At 40.2% G+C, this 14,468-nt stretch overlaps 1 protein-coding gene across 5 annotated transcripts in view; it reads left to right on the top strand.

The window, feature by feature from the left end:
* PTPRE (protein tyrosine phosphatase receptor type E) overlaps window positions 1-14,468 on the top strand; it is a 199,021-nt gene that overhangs the window by 171,095 nt on the left and 13,458 nt on the right. For all 5 annotated transcript variants that reach the window (XM_034776553.1, XM_034776554.1, XM_034776552.1 and 2 more), the window contains 3 exons: window positions 3,236-3,370; window positions 7,730-7,855; window positions 11,414-11,565. In XM_034776553.1, coding sequence (XP_034632444.1) covers window positions 3,236-3,370; window positions 7,730-7,855; window positions 11,414-11,565 — 413 coding nt within the window. The remainder of the gene's footprint in view (window positions 1-3,235; window positions 3,371-7,729; window positions 7,856-11,413; window positions 11,566-14,468) is intronic.

The raw sequence follows: 14,468 nt of genomic DNA, 5'->3' as shown, positions 1-14,468 counted from the left end.
GTTGAAAACTAGCAAAACAAATGGATTATTAAGTCTCTGTCATAAAAAATATAATAAATAAAGAAGCTTCTATTTATGTTATGAAGGTCAGTTTGTCTGTCCAGCTGGTACTTACAAGGCCCCTATCTGCATAGTACCTGAGCACCTCCGAAGTGTTTAAAAATAGAAATAAAAATAATAATGTGTATTTGGAAATCTAAAACTTTCACTTTCCCTGAAGCCATTTTGGCTAAATCCTGTTAAAACTTGTCCTCGGTGATTTAAAATGAAGGAAGTGTTGCACTCTGGACAGATGGGAGGAATATACAGGAACATAAATACTCGTTTCAGAAGCTGAACTAAACTTTGTTGCAGTATGAATGAAACTTTCACAGCCACTTCTCTTGCATCTTTACCTTCCCTACACAGGGCTGTCTTCTCTATACAGAACTATCCCCTATCTTATTTTTTCCTGGTCCTTTTTGGACTGGGCTTCTCTGACTGTCCAAGAGTTGACCAAGTAAAGGGTAAAGCTCTGCCCTCCAATGTCCCAGGTGTACCCACCCACTGCACATTGCTCCCTCACTTTTCCTTCAAGAGCCAAATTCCCTGTTCCCACTTCACATGTATTTCCCCAAATGGCGCTGCTGGTCTTCAAGATGGGAGTTACAATGAACAGCTTCCCTAGTGGCCCAGTTTGGAACTGTGCTCTCCCATTTTAACTTTCTTTGAACAGCACTCAATTTAACATTGCTTTAAACATGATTTTCCGTATACTCTATATAAAAAAAACAACAACCCAATCCTGAAAATGTGACCTCACAGTTACATGGTTCAATAAAAGCAATAATAAAAAAAATTGCTTTTTATTTAGATATTCATGAGTATGAGTCTTTGCTTTTTCCATATTTCTGGTGAGGCCCAAATGTGTCATTTCATCAGTTCCACCTGGCAATAGTGTGAGAACATTTTTAGATAGATTTCACATAATGAAACAGAATATTTCAACTTGCTAGTTTAAACAGAGTTCATAGTGAAATTTAATCGTAGTCCTTCCTGAATATCAATATCTGCTTTATTTTACCACCTTCTATATATATTCACTAGCAGCATGAAACAGCCTATGTTAACTTGGCATTCTGACAGAGGATTATTCTACTTTGCAGACTCTCTCTGCCTTCCAGCTATGTAGAGAATTCTATTAAAACGCTAATGCAACAGAAGCACATGAAACATTTGAAACGTTTTTGACAATTTTTCCACAATTACATTTTTAGTTAATTTAATGCTCTTGAAAGGTGTCGAACTGACAGCTCTAGAGGTTTAGGTCCTCCATTCATCCACATAACCAGTACAGTACAGGCAGCAAGTGATTTCCCACATTGCAATTCAAATGCAAGATTCCCCACTCTGTCCACCAATGTGCACCCACCCTAACTTGGAGGATTGAATCTATAGTGACACGGGGAATTAAGTCTCCATCCTCATTCATCTTTGACTTCGCTATTCCTCTCAATATTTTTTCTAATGGTGTATTTCTTAAAGTTATGTTGTAAAATGATTAAAATTGAGTTAGAAATAGTGGTACATTTAAACTAACTGGTGGGTCTGTGTAATGATGACTTAGGTAGCTGATCACATTTCTAATTTAAATTTGCCTGCTCTACTTTCTTTTTCAAACACGGACGCTCTTTTTCTGAAATAAAAGCAAATGAGCATTTATTAAGAAAGCAGTAGGGTCTCTTGGGGGTGGGGGTTGAGGAGGGAGAGATGAGTGCGGTCTTAGAATTGAAGGGAGTTTTTATTTCCTTATACATTTTAATATAGTTCATATATAGTTAGCTTCCAAATTCGTCATGAGTAGTATGTACAGTGAGGTAAAAAAGTTATCCTACCCAGGGGTACTAACCGCCTGTCTTAAGATATTGTTTTCCAGATGTAACTACAAATCTGGTAAGTCATTCTGCAGTGCTAGCAACATTAACTTGCCAAGGCAAAAAGCCATTTAATGATTTCAGAAAGTTTTTGTCATAATGCTTATGCAGTATTAGTTTAAACTATTTTAAGCATAGTTTTTCAAAGTTGTGTAATTTTAACATATTTTAAGATACTTTTATATTTTTTCACTCGTATCTAAAAAATAGATTCTAAGGTTTCCCACTTTCCAGGGATCATGAAGAAAGTAACTAAAATGTCTATTTATTTATATCAAATGTCTGATTATTAATTTTAATAATACCTTAATTTGGATTTTTGCTGGTGATAATGATTGTGTGAGATCACGGGCACAAATTTGGAGCGGTTTTGAAGCCCCTTTGAGATTTTGGCTATAACTGTACAAGATCAGCTTTAAATTAAATGAATATAAAGTACCATAATAGGGTTCTGTCATCACTACTTAAAATACAGCTAATAATATGCAAATATGCATAACAAAGAATTTCTAGTTTTTCTAAAGCTTTTTCATATTTGTATATTTGCTTCTGCATTCAGGTTTTGGACTTTTCTCCAAGACTGTTTTAACCTGATTGCTTTTCAGCTGTGAAAACAATTTTTATAACCAAACTAAACAATGTATTGCATATGGAAAACGCCAACAAGAAAACTGGAACATGTGTTTCTGTGTACCATTTAATCTTTATTTGCCCATGCAGAAAGTTTCTGTTTGACAAAATAGCGTATAATTCTCTTGCTGACAGAATAGTTTGTTTTGTTGCATACAGTTTGACTAAAATTGTTCTTGTATTATCTTTAGAAAAGCAAATTATTTAGGGCAGGAACCCTCAGGCGGTCACAAGGTGCTTACATGGGGGTAGCGAACTGTCAGTTCCGTTGGGCTGACAGCCCCAAGCTCCCATTAAATTAAATTAAACTCACCCATTTTTAATTTATAAGCGGGGAGGTCACGCTCAGAGGCTTGCTGCATGAAAGGGGTCACCAATACAAAAGTTTGAAAACCAGTGATTTAGGGCTTGATTCTGTCACATTTACTCATGGTGAATAATATCTTACTCTGAAAGTAACCCCACTGAAATCAGTCTGACTAGTTGTGGAGTACTAACATGAGTGCAGGTGACAGAATCTGGCCCTAAGTATTAATAAATGTTATGCAGGCTTCATAATAAATGATGGTGCAGTATTTCTAGATAACTAGGAGATACTGATAAGAGTTGGTCAGAATTTAAAATATGAAAAAGAAAAGTTGCTGTATTCAAAACTGTATCAATGATGAGCTATCTTCTATCTTTCTGTGAAGGGCTATCGCCAGAAGGATTATTTCATTGCAACCCAAGGACCACTTCCTCATACAGTGGAAGACTTCTGGCGAATGGTGTGGGAGTGGAAATGTCACACGATTGTTATGCTTACAGAAGTTCAAGAAAGGGAGCAGGTATGATTCAGTTGTGCAAAGTTTGTAATTATAAGGTCCAAGCTCTTTCTGTTAATACATCCTTTTTCCTTCCCTGCCTTGAATCTCCCTGCACTGATTATTCTGTGCCCATTGCCCCTACAGGTAAAAGCAAAGGGCGTGTGCACGCCAGATTTTGTCCATTTAACTTACAGCTACATTCATAGACATCAAGTGTAATATAATGTCTTATTCAGGGGACTAAACATTCACAAAAATGAATTGCACAAACTTTTGTTGTTGTTATATGTAGTGCCGGTAGTGACCTTATGCCCTGGAATCACCAGTCCGGTGCTCTTTCTTGGCTCTGTACGTCCCTGGTGATTCTGTGATAGCCTCAAGAATAGAAAGTTACAGCATAGTCCAACTGGGTCTGTCCCCAGTCCAAGTCGGCTCAGACCTCTCTTGGTCCCCAGTCCAGAATCGATCCTCCTTCCTGCTGACCACACTATATCACCTTCCCAGAAGCCCCTCCTTTGTCTTCTTTCCTGGGCAAACAGATCACCTGAGCTCGCTCTCTTCAGTCTTTTGTTCTCCCACTGGCCAAAACCAGCTGGCTTCCAACTTAGGTAGGGCCTTTGGATCACCAGTTGCTAGTTCCAAAGTGTCCAGGCTGTTGTCTGGGGTTCAGGCTGCTAGGCAGTGTCACACCTGGTCCTCTGCAACAATAAACACTCTTCCCCACCACCTGATTAAACATGCAGCAAATAGGGGAAACTGAGGCACATATAATATTCATACAAAACATTAAGAAAATTATCTACTTCATCACAGCCTTACATTTAGGTTGCATAACACTTCATTATAAAATATTCTGGCTTCCTTTTTTAGAGAAGTAATAACTCTTCCACTGTTTGCAGCAGGCTTTTAAAATATGGCAGGGGGAAAGATCTTATGCTAGAGAAGTGCCTTTTCTTTGTCTCATGAAATTCCACTCAGGTTTAGCTGAGATATATATGCTTTGGAACATTGCCACTTCTGTTGCTTGAATTGTCAGCAAAATTTCAGCAACATTCAAAATCATCATAGAATCACAGAATTGTAGGACTGAACGGGGCCTAGAGAAGTCATCTAGTCCAGTCCCTGCATTCATGGCAGGATTAAGTATTATCTAGACCATCCCTGACAGCTGCTTGTCTAACCCGCACTTAAAAATCTCCAATGATGGAGATTTCACAACCTCCCTAGGCAATTTATTCCAGTGCTTAACTATCCTGACAGTTAGGAAATTTTATCTAATGTTCAACCTAAACCACCCTTGCTACAATGTAAGTCCATTGCTTCTTGTCCTATCCTCAAAGGTTTAGGAGAACAATTTTTCTCCCTCCTCCTTCTAACAATCTTTTATGTACTTGAAAACTGTTATCATATCTCCTCTGTCTTCTCTTTTCCAGACTAAACAAACCCAGTTTTTTCCATCTTCCCTGATAGGTCATTTTTTTCTAGACCTTTAATCATTTTTGTTGCTGTTTTTTGGACTTTCTCCAATTGTCCACATCTTTCCTGAAATGTGGCTCCCAGAACTGGACACAATACTCCAGCTGAGGTCTAATCAGTGTGGAGTTGAGCAAAAGAATTCTCATGTCTTGCTTACCACACTTCTGCTAATACATCCCAGAGTTTTGTGTGCTTTTTTTGCAACACTGTTATACTGTTGACTCATATTTAGGTTGTGATCCACTATAACCCCCAGATCCTTTTCTGCAGGACTCCTTCCTAGGCAGTCATTTCCCATTTTGTATGTATGCAACTGACTGTTCCTTCCTAAGTGTAGTACTTTGCATTTGTCCTTACTGAATTTCAGTCTATTTACTTCAGACCATTTCTCCATTTTGTCCAGATAATTTTCAATTTTAATCCTATCCTCCAAAACACTTGCAACCCCTCCTAGCTTGATATCATCCGCAAACTTTATAAGTGTATTCTCAATGCCATTATCTAAATCACTGATGAAGATATAGATCAGACCCAGAACTGATCCCCGTGGAACCCCACTCGTTGTGCCCTTCCAGCTTGACTGGGAACCACTGATAACTACTTTCTGGGAACAGTTTTCCAACCAGTTATGCATCCACATTATAGTAGCTCCATCTAGGTTGTATTTCCCTAGTTTGTTGAGAGGGTCATGCGAGATAGTATCAAAAGCCGTACTAAAGTCAAGCTAGACACTATAATAGGAACTCCAGAAGTATACATTCTGGCTGCTGCCATACAGCTGTAGTGGATTGTGGGGAGAGTTGGGCCAGGCTTCCCTGACAAATCCTCTCCCCATCCCACCAGTAAATGGGCCCAAAGGCTCATCCACCCATCCCTGTTGGAGACCATGTGGGCAGCAGCTCCCCCCACCTCATTGAGGGAGACGAGAACTGAGCCAGGTTCCACCTAGTCGCCCTGAACCCTCACTCTAGTGGCTCTTCCCCCTCTAGGATAACACCCTTTTCTTTTGATCAGCTAATGAAGTGAGTCCTGTAGTACAAGCTGTGCTGCAGTGCTGAAGGTTCAGGGTTCAAACCCTGAGGATGGTGCACGATGGGGCATTTGTTACAGTAGTACATAATAAAATTTGGTTTTACCTTTTTACTTTTTAAAAACACCTAGGAAACTACATACAAAAATTAAAAGAATGTTATTTAGTTTGCAAAGTCAAGAACAAAGTTAGCTAATGCAAGAATTACAATTGTCTGTGCAAGCTTTAAATTTGATCCTCTTGTACATACGTATTTAATTCCATGATCACATAATAAAACCATGTAGTTTCAAATGGACTCCTGCCTGTTTCAGGACAACGGTGTTCAGGGAATGAATCAGGGTTATGTAGTGAATGAGGCTGTTTGTAGGATCTCTACCTTATTTGCTATACAAAATTGGAAGATGTGTAGCAAACAAGGCAGGAGACTGCAGGAAGAAAAAGGATGCTCTTGTAGTTAAGGCAGGTGAATGCCACAGAAGAGAACTCACTGCTATCCCTGCCTCTGCCATAGTTTTCCAATGCAATGCTGAGCAAGTAATTTAAACCACAGTTTTGGCAGGTGGCTACTAGTTGTGTGTTCCTCATTTTCTGGTTGTCGAACTTGACATACTTGGGCCTGTTTTGCAAAAGTGTGGAGCACTTACAACTGCACATGAAGTATATACTTGATGTGGATGCTCAAAACTTTTTGTAATAAGGCAGTGTGGTCTGGAGGAATCTGTTCAGGGCTGGGAGCCAGAAATTTCTGCATCCTAGCTCTGTCACTGATTCACTGTGTGCAGGGCCGGCTCCAGGCACCAGCTGAGCAAGCAGGTGCTTGGGGCAGCCAAGGGGAAGGGGCGGCATGTCGGGCTCTTTGGCGGCAATTCGGCGGAGGGTCCTTGTCCCTCTCGGAGTGAAGGACCTGCCGCTGAATTGCCGCCAAAGAAGAGGCGCGGTGGAGCTGCCACCGATCGCAATCGCTGCTTTTTTTTTTTTTTTCCCCCCCGCCGCTTGGGGCGGCAAAAACCCTTGAGCCAGCCCTGACTGTGTGCCACTGGCAAGTTTTTTTTGTCTCAGTTTTCTCCATCTGTAAAATGAGGCAAATAATGTTTTGTTTTCTCACAGGGGAGATGTGGTATGAAATTCATTAATATTTGTGAGCCACTCAGATATTATGGTGATGAGTGCCCTAGAAAAGACCGAAGAAATGAATAATTATGTATTCAGTTTAGGGTTTGGATAGCATGCAGTAAATAAGGCAGGAAGTCACACTGAATGATAAGGATAAAAAGAAAAAATGAATAACTTTTATTCCCTGAGCACTATCCATCCTGTACATTGAACGAGGCAAGGGTCCTGTGGAAACAAATAGTAAGGGATCATGTAGTTAAAGACTATATCATAATACATATGCACAAGGGAGATGAATTATGGTTGCACAAGCAACCTTTGTATAGTATCTCACACAATGGCATGACTGATCTGAAGAGTTGTTTTTTGGACTTAGTCCCAGGTTTGTTTGTCTTTAGTTTTGGGGGGAGGGCATTAATCCCCCATTTTTACTTCTACCAGTGTTTTCATACATTAACATCACTAATAATTGTTTTACTTTTTCCTTTGTTCCAAATCCAGCATAGTTATCACCTATCTTTTGTATATTGGCTTGTTTTCTAACAGCCTGAAGTGCTGAATTAACTTACTACTACTATCTTAAATAGTGCAAGGAGTTTACGAAATAGCTGGTCTAGGCTAGACACTGATTAGGCATTTAACTGCAGAAGTTCTGTAGAACAAATTTGAAATGCTGTGCATGACCTGCTAAGATGTGCACAACAGCTTAGAAGAAGAATGTTGCAAGGAACATTTACTATTGTGTTTCAATTTTACAGGAAAAATGTTTTCAGTACTGGCCATCAGAGGGCTCTGTAACTCATGGAGAGATAAATATAGAGATAAAGAATGACAGTCTTTTGGATGCCATAAGCGTAAGGGACTTCATAATCACATTCAATCAGGTATTGTCTTGAAAGTATAGTGTTTCCTACACTTCTAACTATTTATAACCATGATAGATTTATGAACTTGTGCTTTTGTGTCTGTGTGGTAAGCCAAGACAATACATTACATAGGTTTTGTGAGAAATAAGGTGTGTTTTATATCAGCAAACTGTCAGCTAGCCTTTTATTAATTAAGAGAAAGTACTTATATGAAACAGTTTGTTTAAGGATTCACATCACATTAATCAAATGGAAATTCTGGCCAATTCAACATTCCCGCTTTTCATGTGGTGGTTTTATTTTGTGCTAAACAATGCCGTTCTTCTTATAGTTGTTGGGAATTGTAGTAAAAAAAATGCACATGCATGTTGCTGAAAATTTGCCCAAATGTATTAAATTATAATGAAATCTCTTTATAACACACATACCTCTGCCCACCATCAACTGTTTCCAGACAAGTAGGATCCTGTAGTCGAAGGAGTGATACTCTCAGGGCCATTCTTGAACCTTGTGTGGTTGTTATGGACCAGGATGTAGGCGGTCTGGCCTAGTAGTCAGACCAGGAGTCAGGTCTAGTGAGCAGAGCAGGCATCCAGGTTGGGGAACAAGCCAAGGGTCAGCATGAGAGTCAACTACTAGTTACCAGAGCCAGGGGTCAAGCCAGAGTCAGAATCAGGAATCGATGGTGAGGGTCAGAGATCAAATGACTGAGCCAAAGGTCAAACCAGAATCAGGGTCAGAAATCGAAGGCTGGGTCAGAGCCATGACTGCTAACTGTTGATTGGAGTCAAGGCATAAGGGCAGGAACTGGAGGAGAGGCAAGGATAATGTATGGAGATATACCTATCTCAGGGCATGTCTTCACTACCCACCGGATCGGCGGGTAGCAATCGATCTATTTGGGATCGACTTATCGCGTCTAGTGAAGACGTGATAAAATCGATCCCTGATCGCTCTGCCGTCGACTCCGGAAATCCACCGCGGCAAGAGGCGGAAGTGGAGTCAACGGCGGAGCGGCAGCGGTCGACTCACCACCGTCCTCACAGCCAGGTAAGTCAACCTAAAATACGCAACTTCAGCTATGCTATTCATGTAGCTGAAGTTGCCTATCTTAGGTTGACCCCCCGTAGTGTAGACCTAGCCTCACAGAGCTGGAAGGGACCCTGAAAGGTCCAGCCCCTGCCTTCACTAGCAGAACCAAGTACTGATTTTTGCCTCAGATCCCTAAGTGGCCCCCTCAAGGATTGAACTCATAACCCTGGGTTTAGTAGGCCAATGGTCAAACCACTGAGCTATCCTTCCCCCCCCAGGATCAAGCACAGAGCAGGAGCATGGTGGGAACAGGAGCAAAGATGGGATGAGGCAGGAGCCAGAAGCAGAGTAGGAATCAGGAACAGGGTTGGTGCAAGAGGCAGGCACAAGCATATGCAGCTACAACAGGAAATCGCCTTGTTGCTCAGACATTCTTCCTGTGCCTCCTTCTGGCTTAAATAGCATAGTTGGACTAATCTGCGGAGCAGGGTGATCCTCCAGTCAGGGTCCTCGTGGATAGTGCCTGGGCTGAGGCTATTGTGCTACTAGCTTCTCGGCCCACCAGATTTCAGCAGACATTGAGTGGCTGTCTGGGGACTCCCAGGCCTTGGTTCAAGACTGGGATATCACAGTGTTATGAATATCACTAGAAACGTCATCATTTGTTTGGTAAATGATTGTATCATTGTTTTTTGAAAATTCTTAGTTTTCCTGCAGTAAAAGTTTAGAATCTGACTATGACTAAAGTTTATGCGTGCGCACACATGCACGAGACAAAAGGAACTAAGCTAAAGCAATGAGTTTATGAAGTATAGTAAGGGATTGTTATAGGTATCCCGCTACACAAACATCCATTCCTGGCATGCTTTGACTTCTGACTGTGATATTGTAAACCATTAGAAGCACAAATAACACAATTCAGTTTGTGTTCGCACAGCAGCTCTTTCACCATCACTATCATGCTCTGCATCCCCACCTACCATGCTGCCTAACAGTGTTAATGTCAGTACAATCTGGGTACATCTGGATGAGTATCCTATAATGCCTGTGCAGAGAATAGAGTACCCAGAGAACAAACACACAAAGCAGCAGCAGCAACATTTGGGGCAGTGCATTCTAGAATATCCTACTGCACACACAGCTGAGGAGGAGGACAGGACAAACCATTTGCACAAATATGATTAAGTGGTCTAGTCTTCATAGCACAAAACAGTGCGCCAAATAGGACGGGTTTGCCTGCACTGAGCTTTTTTTTCAAAATGTCCCTCAGGTGCATTGCTACCTACCTGTGGTGGCAACCTTGGAAATTCTAGTGTAGACAAGGAGTTGATGTTTTTACCTATAAGTCATCTACATTTGCTTTTGAGGAAGGTTGGATGATTTGAGCTCCCACCATTGTTACCAGCAATGGAGCAATACCAGTAATAGTGCAACCGTGGGAAATCTTAGAAAAAAAAAATCTCAGGGTAGTTAAGGTCTAAGAGGGTGCAGAGGCCACATTTTTCCAAGCCTGGCCAGTTCTAACCCCATCTTTTGAGGTGGCTTGTTGGTTAGCCAGGAATAACCCTTGTGCCCAGGGGAACATAAGCACAACAATGGAGTTTGGCCTCTGCATCAAGGAAGCAAGAAGCTCTTTCCAACTTCTCCATCTATGCCTCACAGTCTATCCAGACAGGAGCCAAGCACAATCTAGCCCTAAATTTTAGTCAACAGATACTGAACTCAATCTTCTCATAATGATTTCTAGAGTAATGCCACTTGAAATGGAATAATATTTCTCTGTGTATTGTTCAAATCATCACAAAGAGATTATAAAATTCTACAGAACTATCAGTTTTCGACTGCCCTGTATTTTTCCTACATTACCTTGCTTCTTTCACTCCAAGCTCTATAAGTGTGCAGTTGTGACAGCACTTCCCATGCTCCCCCTTCTTGTGCACCCTTGTTGCACTACGTCAGACCTGGCTCATAGTAATTATATTTGGAATAATCATGCAATGGTGAGAAGTCATAATAGAAAACTGTAATGAAATAAATACCCATCTATGCCCTTTCTGTAAGAATGCTTAAATAATCAACATCTCTAGGGGCAAAGGTGGTTAATTTTTCAGATAACAAATAAAGTTGGACGAAACTGAATAAAAGGGTTTAGACCACAAAAAGGTCCTCGGTTTGTGACCTTGAAGTTTTCACTGACATTTTGGATACAGCCTTAAGCGTGATGAAAACCCTAAGCCATTGATTTTCATATTTGAAATTAATAGTCTCTACAATATGCCTTTAGAACCAGCTCGATGAAACAGTTGTGGAAATCAAAGGGGAAATTATAGGGTAAATTTTCAGTATACTCACAGGGCATTAAGAGAGAGAACTACCTGAGATGCATGATTAATTTATCATGCAGCAGGTTGAAAATGGCCCCTGTATCATCATGTTACAAATTTTTGTATAAGAAATGTTAAAGGTAAAAAAAAAAAAAGTGTCCCTGCATTTTAAACTGACAACTACATTAAATCTGTTCCTGCCACACTTTTGAATTATCAGGAGAAGCAGAGCAGACTTGTCCGACAATTTCATTTTCATGGATGGCCTGAAATTGGAATTCCTGCTGAAGGAAAAGGAATGATTGACCTCATTGCAGCTGTCCAAAAACAGCAGCAGCAGACAGGAAACCATCCAATTACTGTGCATTGCAGGTAAGACTTATTTCTTCTCTGCTTTTTTAAAAATTTTGTAATCATTCCTATGATTTATGATCTGTATAACATTCTCCGTCTTCCCTTTCTTCTGGTTTGGTGATTATCATGGCAATGTTCTATTCCAAGGGACTGCACAGTACTTTTTAAAACAAAACAAAACAAAAACTCTGTTTCTTCCTGGATTAGTTAGTAAACAATACAAACCATTAGCCCAAGCCTCACTCCCCTAGTGGTGAGAGGATATGTGTCAATTACAGTTGCCTGAGGAATAAAACATTCGAATGCACACTTGCACCTGAACTTCATTTAGTCTTGTGAGGGGAAAAGTACAACTGCAGTGAAATTTTATAAAAATGTATATTGCAGTAGCCCCCAGAGGTCCCAGTCAGGATCAGAATTCCATTGTGCTATCTGCTGTCAAGAAATATAGTAAAATGTGGTCCCTGCATGAAATCTAATTTTAAGGCACACAAGTGAGTTTAACAAACAGGAAGGAGGAGGAATTGGGAGAACAAGGAGAACAGTGATAAGATCACACTCTTACATCACTAGCGTACAGCTTAATGAATGTGATACAATTAAAAGGTATTTTTTCCTCAGACATTTTCCATTTCATTTATTTGCTTCCCCTTTAATTTCTGCCCAGTTTGTTTAAAAAAAATAATTATTATTTATTTGCCTTTGCCTGGATATTTTATTTTCTTCAAACCCCTGTCCTTTTTCAGGGGTTTTTAAAGTCTGTTTCTTTTTTGTTTTGAACTTTCACTTTTGCCAGTTTTGGGTGTTTTTTTAATGTCTTTGCTCATTCCAATAGAATAAAAATTACTTTTTTTTAATCCTTTACCTATTTTAGATATTTTTTAAAATCAAAATAACAATACACTCAGTTCTCCTGATATCCCTTTTCTATGTCCATGTCCTTACCAAGGTTACTGCCGTCTCCCCCACAAAGAGTCGAGTCTTCTTTAACAAGGCAAACTCAAGCCCACTGTTAACAAATGATGATATCACTGGAGCTCCTGAGGCACTGAAGGTGAAGTTGCCATATTCCTCAAGTGAGGGGTTATTAAGCTCATGCTTAACATTGACATCTCTTGACACTGGCGACTTTACAACTATTGATTATTTGGCATTATTCTAAAACCTGTTGAAGGAAATTTGACAATTTGTAATTAGCATGTAAACTCTTTAGGGCATCTCTTTATTCTGTGTCTGCTCTATGACTGGTGCTCCCAAGCATTACCTTGATACAAATAGTAACTATCACCTGTCTCTAATTTCCCCTTTTTGGGGAAGATTATTCAGCAGTTTGTGGTAGGACAACTCTGGTGATGTCTGGAGTCCTCAGATTACCCCCTTTTAATCCGGCTGTTGACTTGGGTGTGGTGCACAAACTACACTAATTTCATTGGTTGATTATCCCTTAGAAATAGACAGAGGTCAAGTTCCCATGCTGATTCTTTTAGATCTAACAGTAGCCTTTTATTGTATTGACCCTGAGGTTTTCAGCACCTGTCTGTGGTCTCCAGCAGGGGAGACGCTTAGCATCTGCAGTATGATGGTGACAGTGAATGTTATTTGTAGAGGTACGCCCATCTTTTTTTTCAATGAGGTCTGCAAACTGGAAGTGCCTTTGGATTTTGGCAGCAGCCATTTGCCTTTTGATAACAGGCAATTGATTATTTCCCTCTCCAAATTGGTTGTTGCAATGTGCTCTACAGGGAATTACCCTCAAAGACCACTTGGAAGCTACAGCTAGTGCAGAATGCAGCTGCCCACTTACCAGCTATGAGTTAGTGATGGAGAGCATATTACACCTATTCTCTGAAGGGTGCACTGACTTTCAGTTTGTTCTGGGAACAATTAAAGGCGCTGGTCTTGATCCATGAAGCCTATGATTTGGGTTTGGGTTACTTGAAAGATCTGTGTTCTCATGCACCATTGGAACAAACAGCTGTGGTGACACTTTTGCTAACAGTGCCTTGATTTGAATGTCGGGGAGCTTGAGTCTGTCGACATTCAGGACATGGTCTAAGAATATGCACATTAATTAACAGAAAAAGCAATTCCTCTCTCCTACTTTTTGCTTCTGATTTGTTTTGTGCTTTGCTATTTTCACATATTTTCCCTAAAGGCTTATTTTCTCTGTACCAATTGAACTCGTGGACACTAACAGTTTTAGTGCCTGATTCTGCAGTTTGACAGTGGATTCCAGCAACTACTTTTTGAAATCTGTTAGTAAGTCAGGACGTTGAATGCTAATTAAAGTGGGTAAAATATGGGATAGTTTTAGCCAATCAGTAGGGAGAAAAGCCGCTCTTTTGCCTAACAGTATTCCTTTGGTTAATGCAACACGTTGGAAGTCAAGGAACTAGAACCACATATTACATCTAATACTTCCATCCTCTCAGACCCACAAAAGCTTTGAAGAATTAGGTTAATGTTGTAGGCCACATTTCTCCCGGAATTTTAACATATGTTTATTTCAAAACACCACTAGAATGATAAAAACAGTATTCCAAAATCCTTAAGACTTAGAACTCTCTACTCTTCTCAGTTACATAGATTCACATGAGAGTATATTTTGGAAAATCATCTGCTATACTTGAAAACTCTCACATCCACATTCTTAAGGCTATGACTAGAACCTTCTCTCAGATACACATAGATTCAAATCTTGAAAAACCACCTAGTGCATTTCAAGTCCAGCAGCTGATTTTCCAAGATGTATGTTAATGTGAGCCCATGTATTTTGAGGATTAAACTCTAAGCCTTGAGGAATTTAGGAATTTTCTGTGCAAGTGTGAGCTTGCAATTGCAGTAGCTCCTTGCCCAAGGTATGCAGTGATTCCCACATGCTTAAGAAGGGAAGGAAGCCAATGGGGCAGATCCTCAGGTAA

The sequence above is a fragment of the Trachemys scripta genome, chromosome 7 (assembly GCF_013100865.1).
Source record: "Trachemys scripta elegans isolate TJP31775 chromosome 7, CAS_Tse_1.0, whole genome shotgun sequence".
In the NCBI taxonomy this organism is placed as follows: domain Eukaryota; kingdom Metazoa; phylum Chordata; order Testudines; family Emydidae; genus Trachemys; species Trachemys scripta.
The sequence above is the reverse complement of the archived record's forward strand: the minus strand, read 5'-3'. Positions and strand labels throughout refer to the sequence as shown.